Source organism: Lutjanus erythropterus, chromosome 12 (genome assembly GCF_056507025.1).
Source record: "Lutjanus erythropterus isolate fLutEry1 chromosome 12, fLutEry1.hap2, whole genome shotgun sequence".
Taxonomy (NCBI): Eukaryota; Metazoa; Chordata; class Actinopteri; order Lutjaniformes; family Lutjanidae; genus Lutjanus; species Lutjanus erythropterus.
In genome coordinates, this window is record NC_139328.1 from 32449009 (window position 1) to 32464971 (window position 15963).

At 38.8% G+C, this 15963-nt stretch overlaps 1 protein-coding gene across 1 annotated transcript in view; it reads left to right on the forward strand.

Moving 5' to 3' along the window:
* The window catches only part of pappa2 (pappalysin 2), a 110019-nt gene that overhangs the window by 81126 nt on the left and 12930 nt on the right, over window positions 1–15963 (forward strand). The window contains exons 24-25 of the mRNA XM_084732600.1: window positions 676–797; window positions 8227–8298. Of these exons, the coding sequence (XP_084588726.1) occupies window positions 676–797; window positions 8227–8298 (194 nt within the window). The remainder of the gene's footprint in view (window positions 1–675; window positions 798–8226; window positions 8299–15963) is intronic.

Here is a 15963-nt window from a genome sequence, read left to right on the forward strand (position 1 = left end):
TATTAAAATGCAAAATTTGGATTATTGTGTAGCTTTTGCATTGACAGATGTGCTCTGAGTGTTGTGTCATGTATAAATACAGAGAGAAGCTAAGCATCTTACTGAAACTACCCAATGTAAATATATGTAAAATATATACATGGATGACTTATTGGAGTATTAAATTAAGTTTTGAAGCATTTTCTACATTTGAGTGCCCAGCGGTAAATTAAATCACTACAGTGTATGCTTAAACACTTTGCATGTACACATTTAATGTTTGTTGAACTGAAATGTAAATCATGATATTACACACTGGCAAGCAGACAAGAAATGTGTTACAGAGAGTTTGTCAAGCTATAGGTGAATTATACTGACATGTTATGGTAGAAACATTTGTTATTAAATGGCAGGAGGAAACTCCTGAGAACATGAACCAACAGACGGACTTACAGAACGTGCGCACACACACACACACACACACACACACACACACACACACACACACACACACACACACAATAATGGTTGCCAAGAGTCCAGACCACAGATGACAGATGACGGCGTGGTCTGAAGTTATGTTGCCTGTTTTTTCCTCAATGTTTGAACATGAATAAATTCAACAGATGCTAATGAGGCTTAGAGGTGAGTGTTATTTGATTTGTGTTTTTTTTTTCTCTTCCCTTTTCCTTGCAGGTGCTGTTTGCTACCCAACATGCATTGTGGCTCTGGACATGGATCTGCGTGACCCCGTGGTCCTGCCAAATGGAACTACAGCTGACTCTTTAAAGCACTGGATGCTACCCACTAAAGTCCAGGTGAGACATCTAGGGAGGGAGTCAGTTTGGTTTTCCTCCAATGACTTTATTTGAGTTCACTTAAGGTCACTTCAGTTCTACTCTCTACTCTTCTGCACCATCGCTTATTAAACAGTAAATAATTCAAAAACACATATTTTTTGAACCAACATGTATTGCGTAAACTATTCAGTTAACTTTTATTTAATACAAAGAATTCAGGCAAAACTAACGCTTCTAACAACACATCTTAATTCCAAGTAAAAAAAAAGCTGCCTGCCAAAGGGAATGTTTTCTATTACAGTTTCACAAGTAATATTGCCACACACACACAAACATGGACAGGAGACATATACTGTAACAACAGATGTTCTGGTCTCTTCCTCTGTGCGCTGGCACTTCTTCTGCTGACTGGTAGTCAGCTGACATACCAAGAAGGCTTTGGCCTTTTACGACAGCAGCTTAAATGCTGTAAGTCTGTAAAAACCTAGTATGAAACCTGCCCCACCCTGCTTTAAGGTTCATGCTGGTGTTTTATGTACTTCACATAGCTGCTGACCATTTTCAGAACCACAAGTTTTTACATTCATCTGCAGCCTCCCAGACAACCACTGTTTTCTCTTAGTACTAAGTGTAAACTCCGGTGATTTTGTATTGCACTTACATCAATTTGGGAGACTTGAGAGAGATGGGTTACAAAAATGAATTGTCAGATTTGAATCTGAGGATGCCAAGATATCATGGCCTTTAACCCTAATGTGGCTCAAGCTCCAAGAACACTGGATCTTTCCCATTATGCAACCCAAAAGTGTCTTTCATTAGACCCACCTTGCTTGGAGAATGCCAAAATCTTTCAATTTGTAATGCAGGCTTTCTGTTAAAAATTTGTTGGGACCAAGCCCAAAATGAGATTATTCATGTAAATGTCACACTTGATAATATTTAAGAGTTCTCCCTGTGACTAATAAACTGACTCTGACATATAAAATTAGTAGTGTTCCCTTAAATTTCAACCAGCAGAACCTCGGACGGCTACTCCTTTAAAGTTACTATGAGGAACTTTCATATTGTCTTGATTTTAGAGCCCCCTGTGGGCAAAAGCGGTAGCATTTCCACAATTATAATAAAAATACAATGTCAAAAAAATAATTATGGAAATAAAAATCTCCCCCTGCTTCTTTTCAACTGACTAACATACTACTGACTGTAACTTTTCCTGGGGAAATGTAAAGATAAGCTCATTTCGTCTGACATCAAGGAGAATCCAACGGGATGACAGGAATCATGAATAACTATAGCAAATCTTCTTGCTGATGGTCTCATTTGTTTGTATAGATCATATAGAGCCATCAGTATTAAATTGAGACTGTGTCATTAGCCATTAAAAACTCTTTGAAGTAGCTTTAATGGTCCAGTGTGTAAGAGTTATAGAGATTCACAGATGATGATTCACAGAATATAGCAGAAATGAAGTGTAATATTCATGTTTTCATTAGTGTACAATCACCCAAAAATCATTGTTAGGGCTTAACAGTTTTGAAAAATTATCAAATTAATTGATTTGATGATTTCGAATAATAATGCAATTGGAAATTATTTGCTATATTACGGAGGAGGTTCACTTTTACATCATTACTTTATTTTCCTTGAAAAACATTCAAATTATTAAGATGTTTTTTTTAAAACATTGTGTAGGTCAGGAAATCTTTGCAGCACGACAATACTTAATTCAGAACGGTACTTGACACTGTTTGAAAATCGCAGGCCATACTGTGATTTAGATCAAAATTTCAATCAGTTGTTCAGCCCTAATCATTTTGTTTTTGTCACCTTAGAATGAGGCCTTGTTATCTACAGAGGGTGTGTGCCCTCCATGTTGCACCGCCATGTCTCTACAGTTGTCCAGAACGACCCAAACACTAGATCTAGACAGGGCCTTTTTGCGTTTTTTCAACCTTTACAACCACCGTATGTTCTTGTATGCATTTGGCAGGGGAGATGTTTGCATCCATCCCATCATGTTCTAACTGCTCCAGACAATTTCCAATACCTCATTTTTAATCCTTTTTGATGATATGGAATGTCTTTAAATTCAGAGTATCTACTATTTGCAGTCAGGTTTAGAACATTCATATTCCTCATTCAGCACTATTTTTATTCACAAACTATTATTAGATATATAAATATAGTAATATGCTTCTGATCAATGTCCATTTGATCCAATTCAATTACATACAGAGCTTAGAGGAGACGTGCTGTACTGACCGGTTTGCAGAATTGGCTGCACCTGTTGCTAAGCTGTTTCATGTTGCATGATGAGGCATGATGTGGTGAAAAATGAGATAGCTTGATTGGTTTAAATAACCACAAGTGCACAAGGGACTGTGGTTTTGCTACCACTTAGAAACTCTTGGCAGGTTTTGTAAAACAGTTGTTGTTTTGCTCACTTGCTGCCATGCGATCAGTCCAGGGCGCCATGAAAGCTGATCCACTGACAAACAGCACTGAGATTTTTACACAAAAACACCCATCACAATGAATAATAATGCATCCAAACATCTGGTGTTCTTAAAAACAGCATGGATCATAAGCCGAGCTACTGCTGCAGATTGACTCATCGTTCCTGATAAACACACAGCAAAGTTCATTATAGCTTAAGACTGTGAGACAGATGACATACGGACAAATAGAGGATTTGCTGCCATACATAATTACAATTCAGGCTTCCTCACTTTCACAGCTACCTGTTAGCATCAGAAGGGTATTTCTGACCCTTGGTGCACCATAAATCTCTATACAGAGGCTTTTTTCTTTGCTTGATTGTAAAACATTTCAAACTAAGTTTTACAATGTGCAATAAATGCTATGCTAATGAAAAGAGGTGCCAAACGATTGTTCCGATGGCTTATTGTTCCAAAACCCTAAAAGTCTGAAAAATATCCCATCAGACCAAAATTCTTATTTGTCCAAAAGCCTGAAGTCCCTAAACTGATATTTTCCTAAACCTAACCAAGAATTTTTGGTGCTTAAACCTAACCAAGCAGTTTTGTTTCTTAAAATTAAACTACTATTAACTATTACTGTTACCAATATGACAAAGGTCACCTGTCACAGGTCACCTGACATTTTCTACATCAAAATACACTAGGATATTAAGAGCAAAAAACTCCAGAGGCAGAATGTGTATTTTCAGAGCAGTGGGCTCTTGTTTTGTGGGCTGTCAAACAAATTGGATTTTGTTGCACTGGGAAATTTTTGGGACTATTACAGTTTTGGACAAGTTGGCAGTCCCCTGGAAACTACACAAAGGCTATGTGCTTTCAGTTTAGCTTAAATTGAAATGAGCTACATGGTAATTAGCTCTAACACAAGGTATCCTCACAGATTCATGCCCCCTTAGGGTGATGTGCAGGTCAGGGTTTTTTAAAATCTGCACCTGTCTGACCCAGCCAATCTGCCCTGCTCAACCCACAAAAATAAGCGTTAATCAATGACCCATACATCACCAACTTTATGCATTATAGTAGCACAGCTGTCAGGCTCTCGCTGCTTACGACACTCTCCAATGGACTGAGCCTGTTGCTGGAGCAAAGAGGCTGTCAGAGTGGGCTCTTTCTCCCCGATACATAGACGTGGGAAGATCTGGGCTATTTAATAAACAACCAAATGGTTCCAAATGGTGCTCTTCAGTATTGAATGGCAGCAAAACAAGCAAGCCTTCATCAAAGACTCTTTCTCTCTCTCGTTCTCTCCCTCATTTTCCCTGCATACCTCATCAGTGAATTTTAACAGAACAGAAGTCCACATGTGCAGGTCTATACTGTCTTTTAAGCCAAGTGTGTGGCTCCACTGTGTAGAAAAATAACAGAGTCCAAAGTTTTAGGATTTTACCTATTTTGCTGTTCTTTGAGCAACATTCAGCTGAGCTGAAAGAGCGCACTGGATGCACTGCTGTGCACAACCGCTCCAGCCAGTATGTGAGTGTTTGAGGGAGCGGGAGAGGAAGGTAGAAGGTGAACTATTGTACACAATGTTTTTGCAAGTCATTAATAACACCCACTGCTGGTTTGTCATGCCAAACCCATGGTATTTTCTAGAAAGCTGATCCAAATGTGCCCACAGGTCATCTGGCACATCTCTGCCACCAAAATACTTATTTTTACACAAAGAATAAAAAAACTGTAATTTATAATAGTATAAGTTCCAACTTTTTCTAATAAATATCAGTGACTACTCTTAACTGCGTTCAGGTGTCATTTTCATGAGGCTTGAGGAATGTGAATGAGTCACATTTAAATCAACTGGTTTAGAGTGAACAAAACTAGGCTAGGCAAATTGTAGTTCATCAGAGGTTGTTGGTATAGGCTACTTTACTAAACAGAGTATTAGAAGAAGAAATCGCAAACTGCCAATAAACCTAGAAGAAGAAGAAGATGAAAAAGAAGATGGGTCCTTGGGAATCGATAAGAAAAAAATCAAGCGTGGTTTTCAGGAATTTTTGTCACTTGGAAAAGTTGTAATTATTTTTTCATGGGACAGACGAAGTTGACAGCAAAAAAGCTTATTCTTCTTCTACCTGAGCAGAAACAGCTGATCAGTCATGTGAGTTAAATTTTCACTATGTCAGAACTTATTCCGAAAAGGTTTTTCCATCTCCCATTGAGCACATTAAATATTTTTCAAAAATCAAAAACCACCTCCATTTTTTTGCAATTTTCTTTCTTTTTTTTAAAAAAAATTGTTATTTTCATCTATATTTTCTAATGTGATACTTAAAATATGTTTAAAGAATCAAGGCTGTTACCTGTACATAATGCAAAAAAATTGCACTTAGGTCATCGTTACCATTTAACAAAACAGTTAAATAATACCCAGTCTAATATTTTTGAACCTCCTGGAGACCAAAACCACTTTTTCAAAATCAACATATTTCAGTGAGTGTAGTAATAGTAATCTCAAATGGCTTCAAAAGTCTCTTTGTAAATGAGAATGCCTAAAAATGAAATTGCAGCTGGGATGTTTGAATACATCATAATATGTGCAAATGTGTTTCATATCAGATGTTTGACTGAATCATTGGCAGCATCTTTTAAAAATTTCTAGGAAAACATTTTTAATTCCCAGCTGCATCAGCTAATCATACACTATCACACAACAGAATCCACCTTGTGTGTATGTGAGAGTGTGTTCGTTATCATTCAAGTGTTTTTGCATTACTGGAAATCACAGGCAGATAGTGAGAGTAAAGGTTCCAGTTGACGTCAAGCCTTTTAGGAAATACACACATCTCTAACACACACAGTGTATACAAGTCACCATGAACACGCTCGCAGGAATGTCAGATCTTGGGTCGGAGTTAGAGTGCTGTTGTTTTGCTTCAAAGGTGGGTCATATTACCCAATATCATATCTCAGGAATCGCTTCTTCTACGTTAACGCTGTCGCAAACACTGCTCCAGTTTCACCTTCCTTTTGGGTGGTCAGTCAGCCAGCCAGCCAGCCAGTTAATCCACCCTTGCCAAGGTCAAATAGTTGGATGCCGGTCTTGTTACTTACGCCATATCTCTGACACTGCCTTGTGATTTCAAGGCATTGTGTTATCTCAAATACTTGAGAATCAGGTCTCCCTCGCTGGGTCAGACTGCGCAGGAAATCACAGGGGAGGATCCACTTTCTCTGTCCATATTTGTTAGTCAATCAGCTATCTGCTAACCACCTTGTAAATTCTTGGGGTCAAATAAATGATAGAGGACCACAGCCTCACCCAAATTTCACCACAAAATTTGGAGTTTTGCATCCACTTAAGTTGTATAAAACAATTATTATTCTTCCATCACAAGGTTTCCATGCATAACAAACACTGCAAAAGGCAGCAAAAGCTTGAAACTGTCATAATGTATCGCATATGTTCATGAAAACAATAGGATATCTGCAGAATCTGCAATCAGAGTGAGTCTTGCTCAGATTTATATAAGAGTTTATGGTAAGGGAAGCCAACTGTTAGAGGATCATTGGCAAAATGGTACAGTACCTGTATTTAGTCTACATTATTACAAATGCAATTCATTGTTTTGTCATTAAAATACTAAACTATAAACATACATGGGGAACGGTATATATTACTTGTTTACATATACAAGTTGTATTGCGGTCTTCACCAGAAACCGGCTGTATAGGTCATCTGTAAAAGCAGCTTATTACAACCTATATTTATGTTAAAATTAAAGAAGAGGTGGTCTGGATAGATGGGACTTTCACCCAGGAGCCTGGGGTTTGTGTCCCCTGTGAAACCAAAAGGCAGCCCTGACTTATTCAAAGGTTCAAGTTACATAACATTATATACGCAACCAACAGTGTAACATACTTATTTTAACTCAAACCTTTTCCGAAATCTAACCAAGTAGTTTTGATGCCTAAAACTAACCAAACTGCAACTGTTTCACAATGTGTTTATTGTCACATCATGTGACTTAGTTGATGTACCAGGTTCACCTGTAACCAATCATATATGTTGCTTTGGGAATCATTGGCAGCTGGTCTATTCTATTTAGGTAGGAGGACGTGTTGGGTATTCCATTTTGACTCTTTGTCCTTATGGATTTTTTCTTACTGCTGTGGCAAATCAACATATTCAGCAGACAGGAACTTACCATGACTGCCTTAATAATTACGTTTTATTGTACCTCATTGAAGCAAGCTGCCATGAGCTCAGCATAGCTCCTTCAAGGAATAATGCAACTGCCTTAGAGTGAGTGGCAGACTGCTGGTGCTGCTCATAGCGAAGAGGAAACTTAAAGTTATCAGTAAGTTGTCAGCCTGGCAGTAAATGTACAGTGCAGATTTCAGTGTGTCAGCTGCAGCTTCTCAAGACCAAGAAAAGTCTTGTTAGTTGTTTCCCAGCTGCTGAAAACGTGACGGAGGTTAGCCCAGAAATAAGCTGAGCAGGAAAGGCTAACATTAAGCAGATGTTAACACTAGCGGTGTACCTTTACGATGTCAGCTCCAGTGTGATTGTATCCCTCTTTGTAATCCAGCCTTGAACTGTGGCGTCTTTTTTGGAGACTTTGTAAAATAAATGCATAATGAGAAATCCAACACTGAATGTCTTCTGTAGTTATTCATAGGGCAAATGGATTAATCTTTTTTTTTTAAACACAGCCCTAGTTATTTCGCAGTTTTTCTGCCTTTAGCATGTTGTAAGCCACCCATTGGCAATTGTGTGCTGACTGTGTTCTTGACTTGTGGAGTTGGCATTATCATCCATCTACATTATGGCTACATCATAGTCTTCACTTTAAATCAGTGCTTCTACCTCAAATAGTACTACTTTGGAGCCTCGAGCGTACAAAAACTCTTATAAAAATGCTTTTGTGAGTGAGTATAACATTGTTTTCCATGGCAAACACAGTGGTTCTCTGCTGAATCGTTGTTGTTATGTGCTTATTTTCCAGAGCATAGTCTGCACAGGGATGATGAAGTGGTACCCTGACCCTAAACACATCCATTGCATCCAGTCGTGTGAGGTAAGAGTACAACCGGCCAAGCAGTCCAGCATCAAATACAGGAATATGTGCAAATACTTCCAGATCCAGAACACATCCAGATATCAGTCTCACAAAGCTCTTTGAAACTGTTAAATGAGTGAATGTCCTATTTTAGTCATGAGTGATACTGTATATGGGCAAGGACTAGAAAATTCTTTACTGTAGCTGAGAGTTAAGATGTAAAAAAAAAGTAAGTTCAAAGGGGTTACATGTACCTTTTGTACCATACATTTGGTGGTTTACATGATACACAGTTTGGTGTCCTTTCAAGCTGACAGCACAAAAGTATCACTTAGTGTAACTAAGCACCGAGACACTGTGTGAACTTAGTGTTTGATAATTCTTGCTTAACCAACTGGTGCCTTCGTTTTCACAAACATGAGGTAAAAGTGTAATTCTGCTCTTACATAACACGTCTAGTATGTGCTTATGTGCGCTTTCAAAGCCTCAAGGTCAGGAGGATCTCAGTTTGGCTTTCATCCTGTTATTATCAAAGATATTTTATTAATGTCGAGATAGGGAATACTTAATCCTTAAAACAATTACACCATTTCTGGGCATAACAGCATTAAATTTACTGCCCTAGCCAGACCTTTCCAATAATATTAAACATGAAGCAAAACATGCTGTATCCCTGTTGTCATCACTACTCAAGATACCAGAGCCAGTCTGCAATGTGCTTCAGATTTCATGTTGACAAATCTCAGGCAGAAATTGATATTCTCACACTTCAAACTTTACAAGAATTCTTTTCAAATCTGTCCAAAGAGCATTTTTTTCCCCAGCGATCCTGGCATCGCCAAATGTTTGTCACGCCTGCCAAGCCTAATGGATTATCTGATAAAGGAAAATAAATTAATCACTGGATTATGGTAGATTTAGATTAATTATTTAGGCTGACAAAAGACTAAAATCTTAAACAGTCTGCCTCATGTGTGCTGGAATTCTGACTGATTTACAAGGGGAGTCGGATAAAGTTTCCTATTTAGTGACAAGGTAACAAAGTCAAATTTCTGGTGGATTTACATGCATTTTAAGCAAAAATAAATTTGTTTTTTATTGTAAACAACAGATGGATACTTTTAGTAGTAACGTTTTACTGTTAGGTTTTTTGTATAATCTATGTATGACTACATTTTTGACTGTCACAAGTCATATAAAAATGATGGATTTTAGGCTTGGATGGTATCAATACCCATGTACATATGATTTTCATTGTCGTCGAAAAAACAGATGCTTCTCTTTCTATTAAGCTGATGTGTAGGTGTTGTATTTAGGTGATGTATTGTAGTGCACACCACACACCACCATAGGTCAGTATTTACTAGGGTTGGGCGATGTCTACCAAATCGGCGTGTCCTTACCAGCTCACCACTGCTGTCAACGCCAGTTCCCACTGTCGCTCTGACGGCAACATCCAACTGTCTCATTTAGTCAAGAAAACTCTGGCTCCAATCACCAGCAGGCAGAATAACTCTCATGTCCCTGCTGTTCCAACATATGCACATATCAGGGCTGAGTTTTAAAGGATCTTTGTCTCCACAACACCAACCCATAACTTAATGCCTTTACACACCAACAACAGTGCAGAAATTGTAAATATTTCTGAGGTAAAAGTTTGACGTGTTCACATCAAGTGTGACATGATTTTGCGACTAAGTTACTGAGCTACTACTACAAAAAAAAAAAAATCACACTGCTACAAAAAAGCATCAGTGATCATGACCTGGTGCTCGGTTTGCTTAATAAAAAGAATATAAACACAGCATACCTGGGTACACCCAATATGAATATTGACCCATCCTGAATGTTTTGAATGTGACATAATCACCAACATGCAGTTTGATTGGTCAGACATGTACATGTCGGAAACCAAACTTCAGCAAAATTAATCATGGCCCAAAATAATAAAAGCTGCAATGTCGCTCAGCGAAATTCCGTCTTTGGTGTGAAAGCTTGCATTAACCGCACACAGATTTGGAAAATATTTACATGCAAATTAATTGCATTTAAAAAAAAAAGGCCTTTAGTTGTGTTCGGCCTCTGAAGCTGGCTAGCTCAGCTAAGAAAACAATAGCCCAAATAAAAACGGCACAATTGAAAGAAACAAACTAAAAGCGGCCTGAAGAAAAGAAACACTGCTCACTAATGTAACAGAGTGTCTTGGGTTCACTTAAATGGACAGGTTCAATGAGAAAATAATAAACAGTACATGGAGACATGTAGTGAATTAGCAACAGCTTCTTTTTATTTCCCCTCCCACATGTTGCCAATGAAACCTCAAATACAGAAGGCTTTTCAAGATATTTTCATAATGTTACAATGGTAGAGGGCTTAGTGGTCCATGACTGTCAGCAAAGATGGCCCAAGCCTGGACTTCACTGGTGCCTCTGCCCCTGTCTCTGGTGTTCACCCACTGAGTAAAGCACAAACAAGCAACGACAAACAACGACATAGAGGAGAAGGGCCAGAGTCTGATGCACCTCTTAATATGAAAACTTAATCTGTCACTCTAGCGCCAGCCTTAATTACAAAAGATGACAAACAGATTTATGGTTTCATCATTGCATCACTAATTCCCTTTTTGCCCTGTTGTAGGCTTAAAGGATGATGATATAGTTCAGTCAGTCAGTCCGTCCAGCAATGTGGTTTAAAACAAAATATCTGCGTACATCTACAATTACAGATTTTTATAGTTTCTTATGGATATCTGCAGCAGAATGTTCCACTTTCTGTTCTAGCTTTAATCAAGAACGTTCAACTACATTTCTTTCCTCACCAGCTAGAGTTTGCTCAGTTGTCATGGCATTACAAAATCTAAGTATGGAACTGACACTACGTATTTGTAACCAAAGGGGTGATCATAACCACCTCTACATCCAAGGTCAACAATGAACTTTCACAAGGGGCAGCTGTGGCTCAGGAGGTAGAGCAGGTCATCTACTCATCACTGGGTTTGCACTTCGATCCCCACCTCCTCCTGACCCCCGGGTTGCTGTTCAGCCACAGGGAATGCACAAGCCAGTCCATTCCTAATTGCTGGTCCCAAGCCATCCGGCATAGAAAGCCTGTGCCAAATAAACTATGCGGATCACAAAATCAGATTCCCATGCCGGGTTGGGCGCTGGCACAGTCTGCCAGCAAGACCCAGATGATCCACTGTGGCGACCCCTAATGTGGAGAAGCCGCAAGAACTATGAAGTTTCACACTCATGTTCTGTTGTTTTAGGCGAGCCCTTAACTTTCCACCATCACTTCAATTTGCACACAAGTAATATCATAAGTACCATGACTTTTCCTGAACACATTCAAGCTTTCAGGGGTAAAAATTTGTCAGATTTTGACAAGCTCCTGGTCTTCCTTCTAGCACCTTCAAGATAAACTCCCCATCGCTCTGATCACTACTACTGATAGAAAAATAGTCTGTATGTTTGTTCTGTCGAACACCTTCATATTGTAGGGTTTACTAAATATTGAAGCCTCTAGAGGCCGCTATAGCATGACTTTAGAATTTTGTTCAATTTCATCATATATATCGTGTGCTGTAGTTTGTATTATAAATGAAAATTACTTTAATCTGCAATTTAATGTCCATCTCGGCTCAGTAATATTTTAGCAGTGACAGAAAATCATCTAAAATCATAAACCCAGATAGTTTTTTATTTGGCATTCATCTGTTGGGTTCAGAAAAGGCTGGAACTACCGATGGAACACATAAACTGTTGATGTCTCACGGTATTAAAATATTCCCCCTACCTGCCAGCACTACATTTTCCCCTTCAACCTTCCCGTGAATGTTGCTAGGCAAAACAGTTGCTTATAACCCACTCCTCCATGACAACACTGTAAATTATACCAGACCACATGTGCTGCATATGCTCGATGCCAGATCTCGTCCAGATGCCATTGCTCCCTCTCTTTCTCTCACTCTGCCTCCCTTTCCATTCTTTCTTAAAACTCAGTCGACAATTAGTGTCAAAATCAGCTCAGACATCTTATCAGCATGACACCACCTTTACAACTGCCGGACAGAGTCTGTTGCATAATAGTTTTATCTACTGTTTAGTCCCAGAAAGAGTAACATCAATGACAATATACCTGCTGTGTCTTCCTGGAAGTGTCTTTGCATTTTGTTTGAATCTTCTCAGCATGATCTCAATGTTTGGTGGACCAATAATGACAAAGAATGTGATAAGAGTGTCTAACAGCAAGCCAATTAAATGCATTGACTCATGCATCACTTAATATGAGGCATTTAGGTAAAGAGGATAGAATCCATCTATTTAAACCGTTTGGCGGGCGGATGCTGTGTTAATCCCCTTGATCACATCATGAAACTCCGTATAGCAGCTTTCCAGTCTGAAACAAGTAACAACAAGTTTCACTTTGGATTAATGATAGTTGTGTTTATTACACAATGGTTCTGCATGAGGCCATATATACACAAACAGAACATTTCTGATTCTAACCTCTGCCGCATGACACCTGAGGTTCTCCACTGGCTCAAATAGGCTGAGCATTTGCTCTTCGTTTTAGATGAAAGATCACGGCTGAAATTAATTGAAGAAAAAGTGGACCCAAAGTGAACTCAACAGTCTGTCAACACCTGTTGCAAAACTTAAAGACTATAGCTTTTTTTTGTTTTTGCTATGCACGGCTCTGTTTCTTGTAATTGATCTGAAACACATGCTGTAGTTATTTAATTGAGGATAAACACAACCAAACCAAATTAAACAAATGAGTCTCTATAGACGAAGGGCAGCCAGAAGAGTAGGGTTCTTAGTTCAGACAACAGACAAGTCCTAATTGTCGGACAGAAGAATAATTCATAATTTTTTATTTGGGAAGCAAATCACTGGGACATACACACACACACACACATACACCTCTTCTTCTAACAACATTCAGTCAGTCAAGGTTTAAATAATAAAAATGTTTCTCATTCTTGCTTAATATATGACTTCAGATGCTCAGCAGTCCAGGGGCTCTGTTGTCATATTTTGCGCTTCATAATGCACCACACATTGTCGGTCTGGGCTGTCGGCAGGCCAGTCTAGTACCTGAACTCTTTTACTACGAAGCAGCTGTTTTTTTTTTTTTGAACAAGCCACAACTTTCTCATCCTTTTGTCGCACCCGTCCCAACTTTTTTGAAACATGTTGCAAACATCAATTTCAGAATGAGTTTATATCTACAAAAAGCAATGACGTTTACCAGTCTGAACATCTAAGATGTTGTCATTGTACTGTAATCAATTGAACACAAGTTTAAAATGAACTGCAAATCATTGGATTCCATTTTAATGATGTTATGTTTTTTACATTGACCTTTTTGGAGTATCTATAACCCATTGCCTAAAGTGCATGGCTTAAATGGATTTAGGGTGTGTCCAGCCCCACTTTTGCTAGTTTAGTGATGCATAATCTTGGTGCCAAGTAAGTTGCAAGGTGCAAAGGGGTTATATTTTGTCCCAACCTGATTCTCAGGACATTGTCCAGTGTTTATATGCACAATCAGCTTTAGTACTGTTGCTTCTTCCCTTTCCTTTTAGTATAATCTCCTGCTGTTTCCTGACAGCACACATTTTATTTTTAAACAATTCACCTTTGGACGAGCTCTTCCCCAGCTACCCGTCCATCCATTCTCGGCAACCTATTTGGATCCAATTTGTGGTGGCAACAGACTAAACAGAGGAGGCAAAATGTGCGTTGCCCCAGCCACATCTTCCAGTGGTTTCGGGAGAATCCCGCTGGTTTCGCAGGCTATTCATTGAATATTATCTCTCCACCATGTTCTGGGTCTTCCCTGGTGTTTCCTTTGAATCTTCCAGTTGGACTTGACTGAAATATCTCCACGGGGAGTTACTCAGGACGTAACCACTGGGACTGTGCTGCTTTACAGCTCAGAACAACCCACTAGTGCAGTCAGTGTATGAACTCATTAGTCTGATGTTGAATTTTTCATAAAGTTGGCACATCTTCTTGGCTCTATTTCTACACGACATAATAGCTGCTTACGTTGAAGTGTTTTAGGAGACTTAAGAATCACCTTAATTGGAAAAAATGCTCCATACATCAAGGAGTTAGTGGGTGTGATGTTGTAACCTCAGTGTCATTAGCTCACCATGAAAGCCTTTCAGGCCACAGGTGCACGCACTCTACTGGGAGGATGACACAGGGACTATCGTCAGCCCATTGCTGGAAAACATTTATTGGAAGTGGTTCTTCCATGGAAAGGGGTTTTACAGGTGACCTGGTGACATATCATGTTTTAATATGGAAGTACAAGCAGAAAAAGTTGGCAGTCAGCACTGACAGTCAATCAAGCGTTTATGTGCACTTAAGTCATCTGTTTATTTAAAGACTTTGGCAGTAACATGATTTCTAAGACGTCTAAACAGAAACCTTGTTTCCTCTTAAAGGTTAAAGGTTTAAGAGAATCACAGGTAATACAGCTAGATTTCTGAAACCTGACTGCTTGGCCATGTATAACATTAGCACGGTTTCTTAAGCTTTTTTACATGTATGCACATGACATAGAAAAGGAAGAAATCTTTCTGGCAAAACTGCAGCTGGATGAAAGCTGTGCTCTTGCTGTGTATTATTGTAGCCTAATGGGGAGCCTAATAAAGACATAAAGAATTCAATCCCAAATTTGACCAAACCTGAGACACATAAGCTAACATCTCTATGGCTGATGTCTCCAAAACTCACATCAAAACAATCCAGATGGATAAATAGCGCTATAGTTAAGAGGAAAAATGTGTATTGAGGATGTTGGGTTAACTATCCCTTTAAAACATACCAATCATGATTCAAAAAATTTGGTAAGTGATAAGGAAAGGTCAAGATAAGAAATGCAGAATAACTGCATGTAATCTACACTAAATAAAGCTTGGACTCTGGCCAGACGTACTGGGGACCCTGGACATTTACTTGCTTTCAGACATCTTAGAAACAAATGTACATCTGTGATAAGAAAGGCTAAGTCAGATTATTATTTTAATATAATTCCAAAATCATATTCAAATCCAGAAATTTTCTGGAATGCAGTAAATACTCTTAACTGCAAGTCCTCCATCTCATTCCCTCCTCTCACCACCGAAAATGGGTCGTCTATATCAGACCGTACGGAGCTTTTAATGAACATTTTGCATCTGCTGGTAACCTGTTTGATGAAACCTATACAGGTCCACCACTGTCTGCCATTGATCCCATCACCCCTATTATGACAACTTCTTGTTTTTCATTGCGGCCTTTCTCTATTGATGAAGTGGCCAACGCACTCCGGTCTATGGATCCTAAAATTTCTGTTGGAGAGGACAAACTTGACCCCTTCTTTTTAAAGCTTGCTGTACCAATTGTGGTCAGCTACATTACGCATATTTTTAACCTTTCAGTTTCAAATGGCTCAGTCTCTAAGGTTTGAAAGGTCTTGTGTAACACCTTTGCATAAAGGCAGTGGAACAGCCAACCTTATTAATAGACCGATTTCTAAATTATCATGCTTAGCAAAAATATTGGAATCTCTTGTTAATTATCAGCTAAGAGCATTCCTCTCAACACACTGCATTCTCAGCATGCATCAGTCAGGTTTTAGGGAAAGACATAGCACTATTACTGCTGCCACTCTTGTTTTAAATGA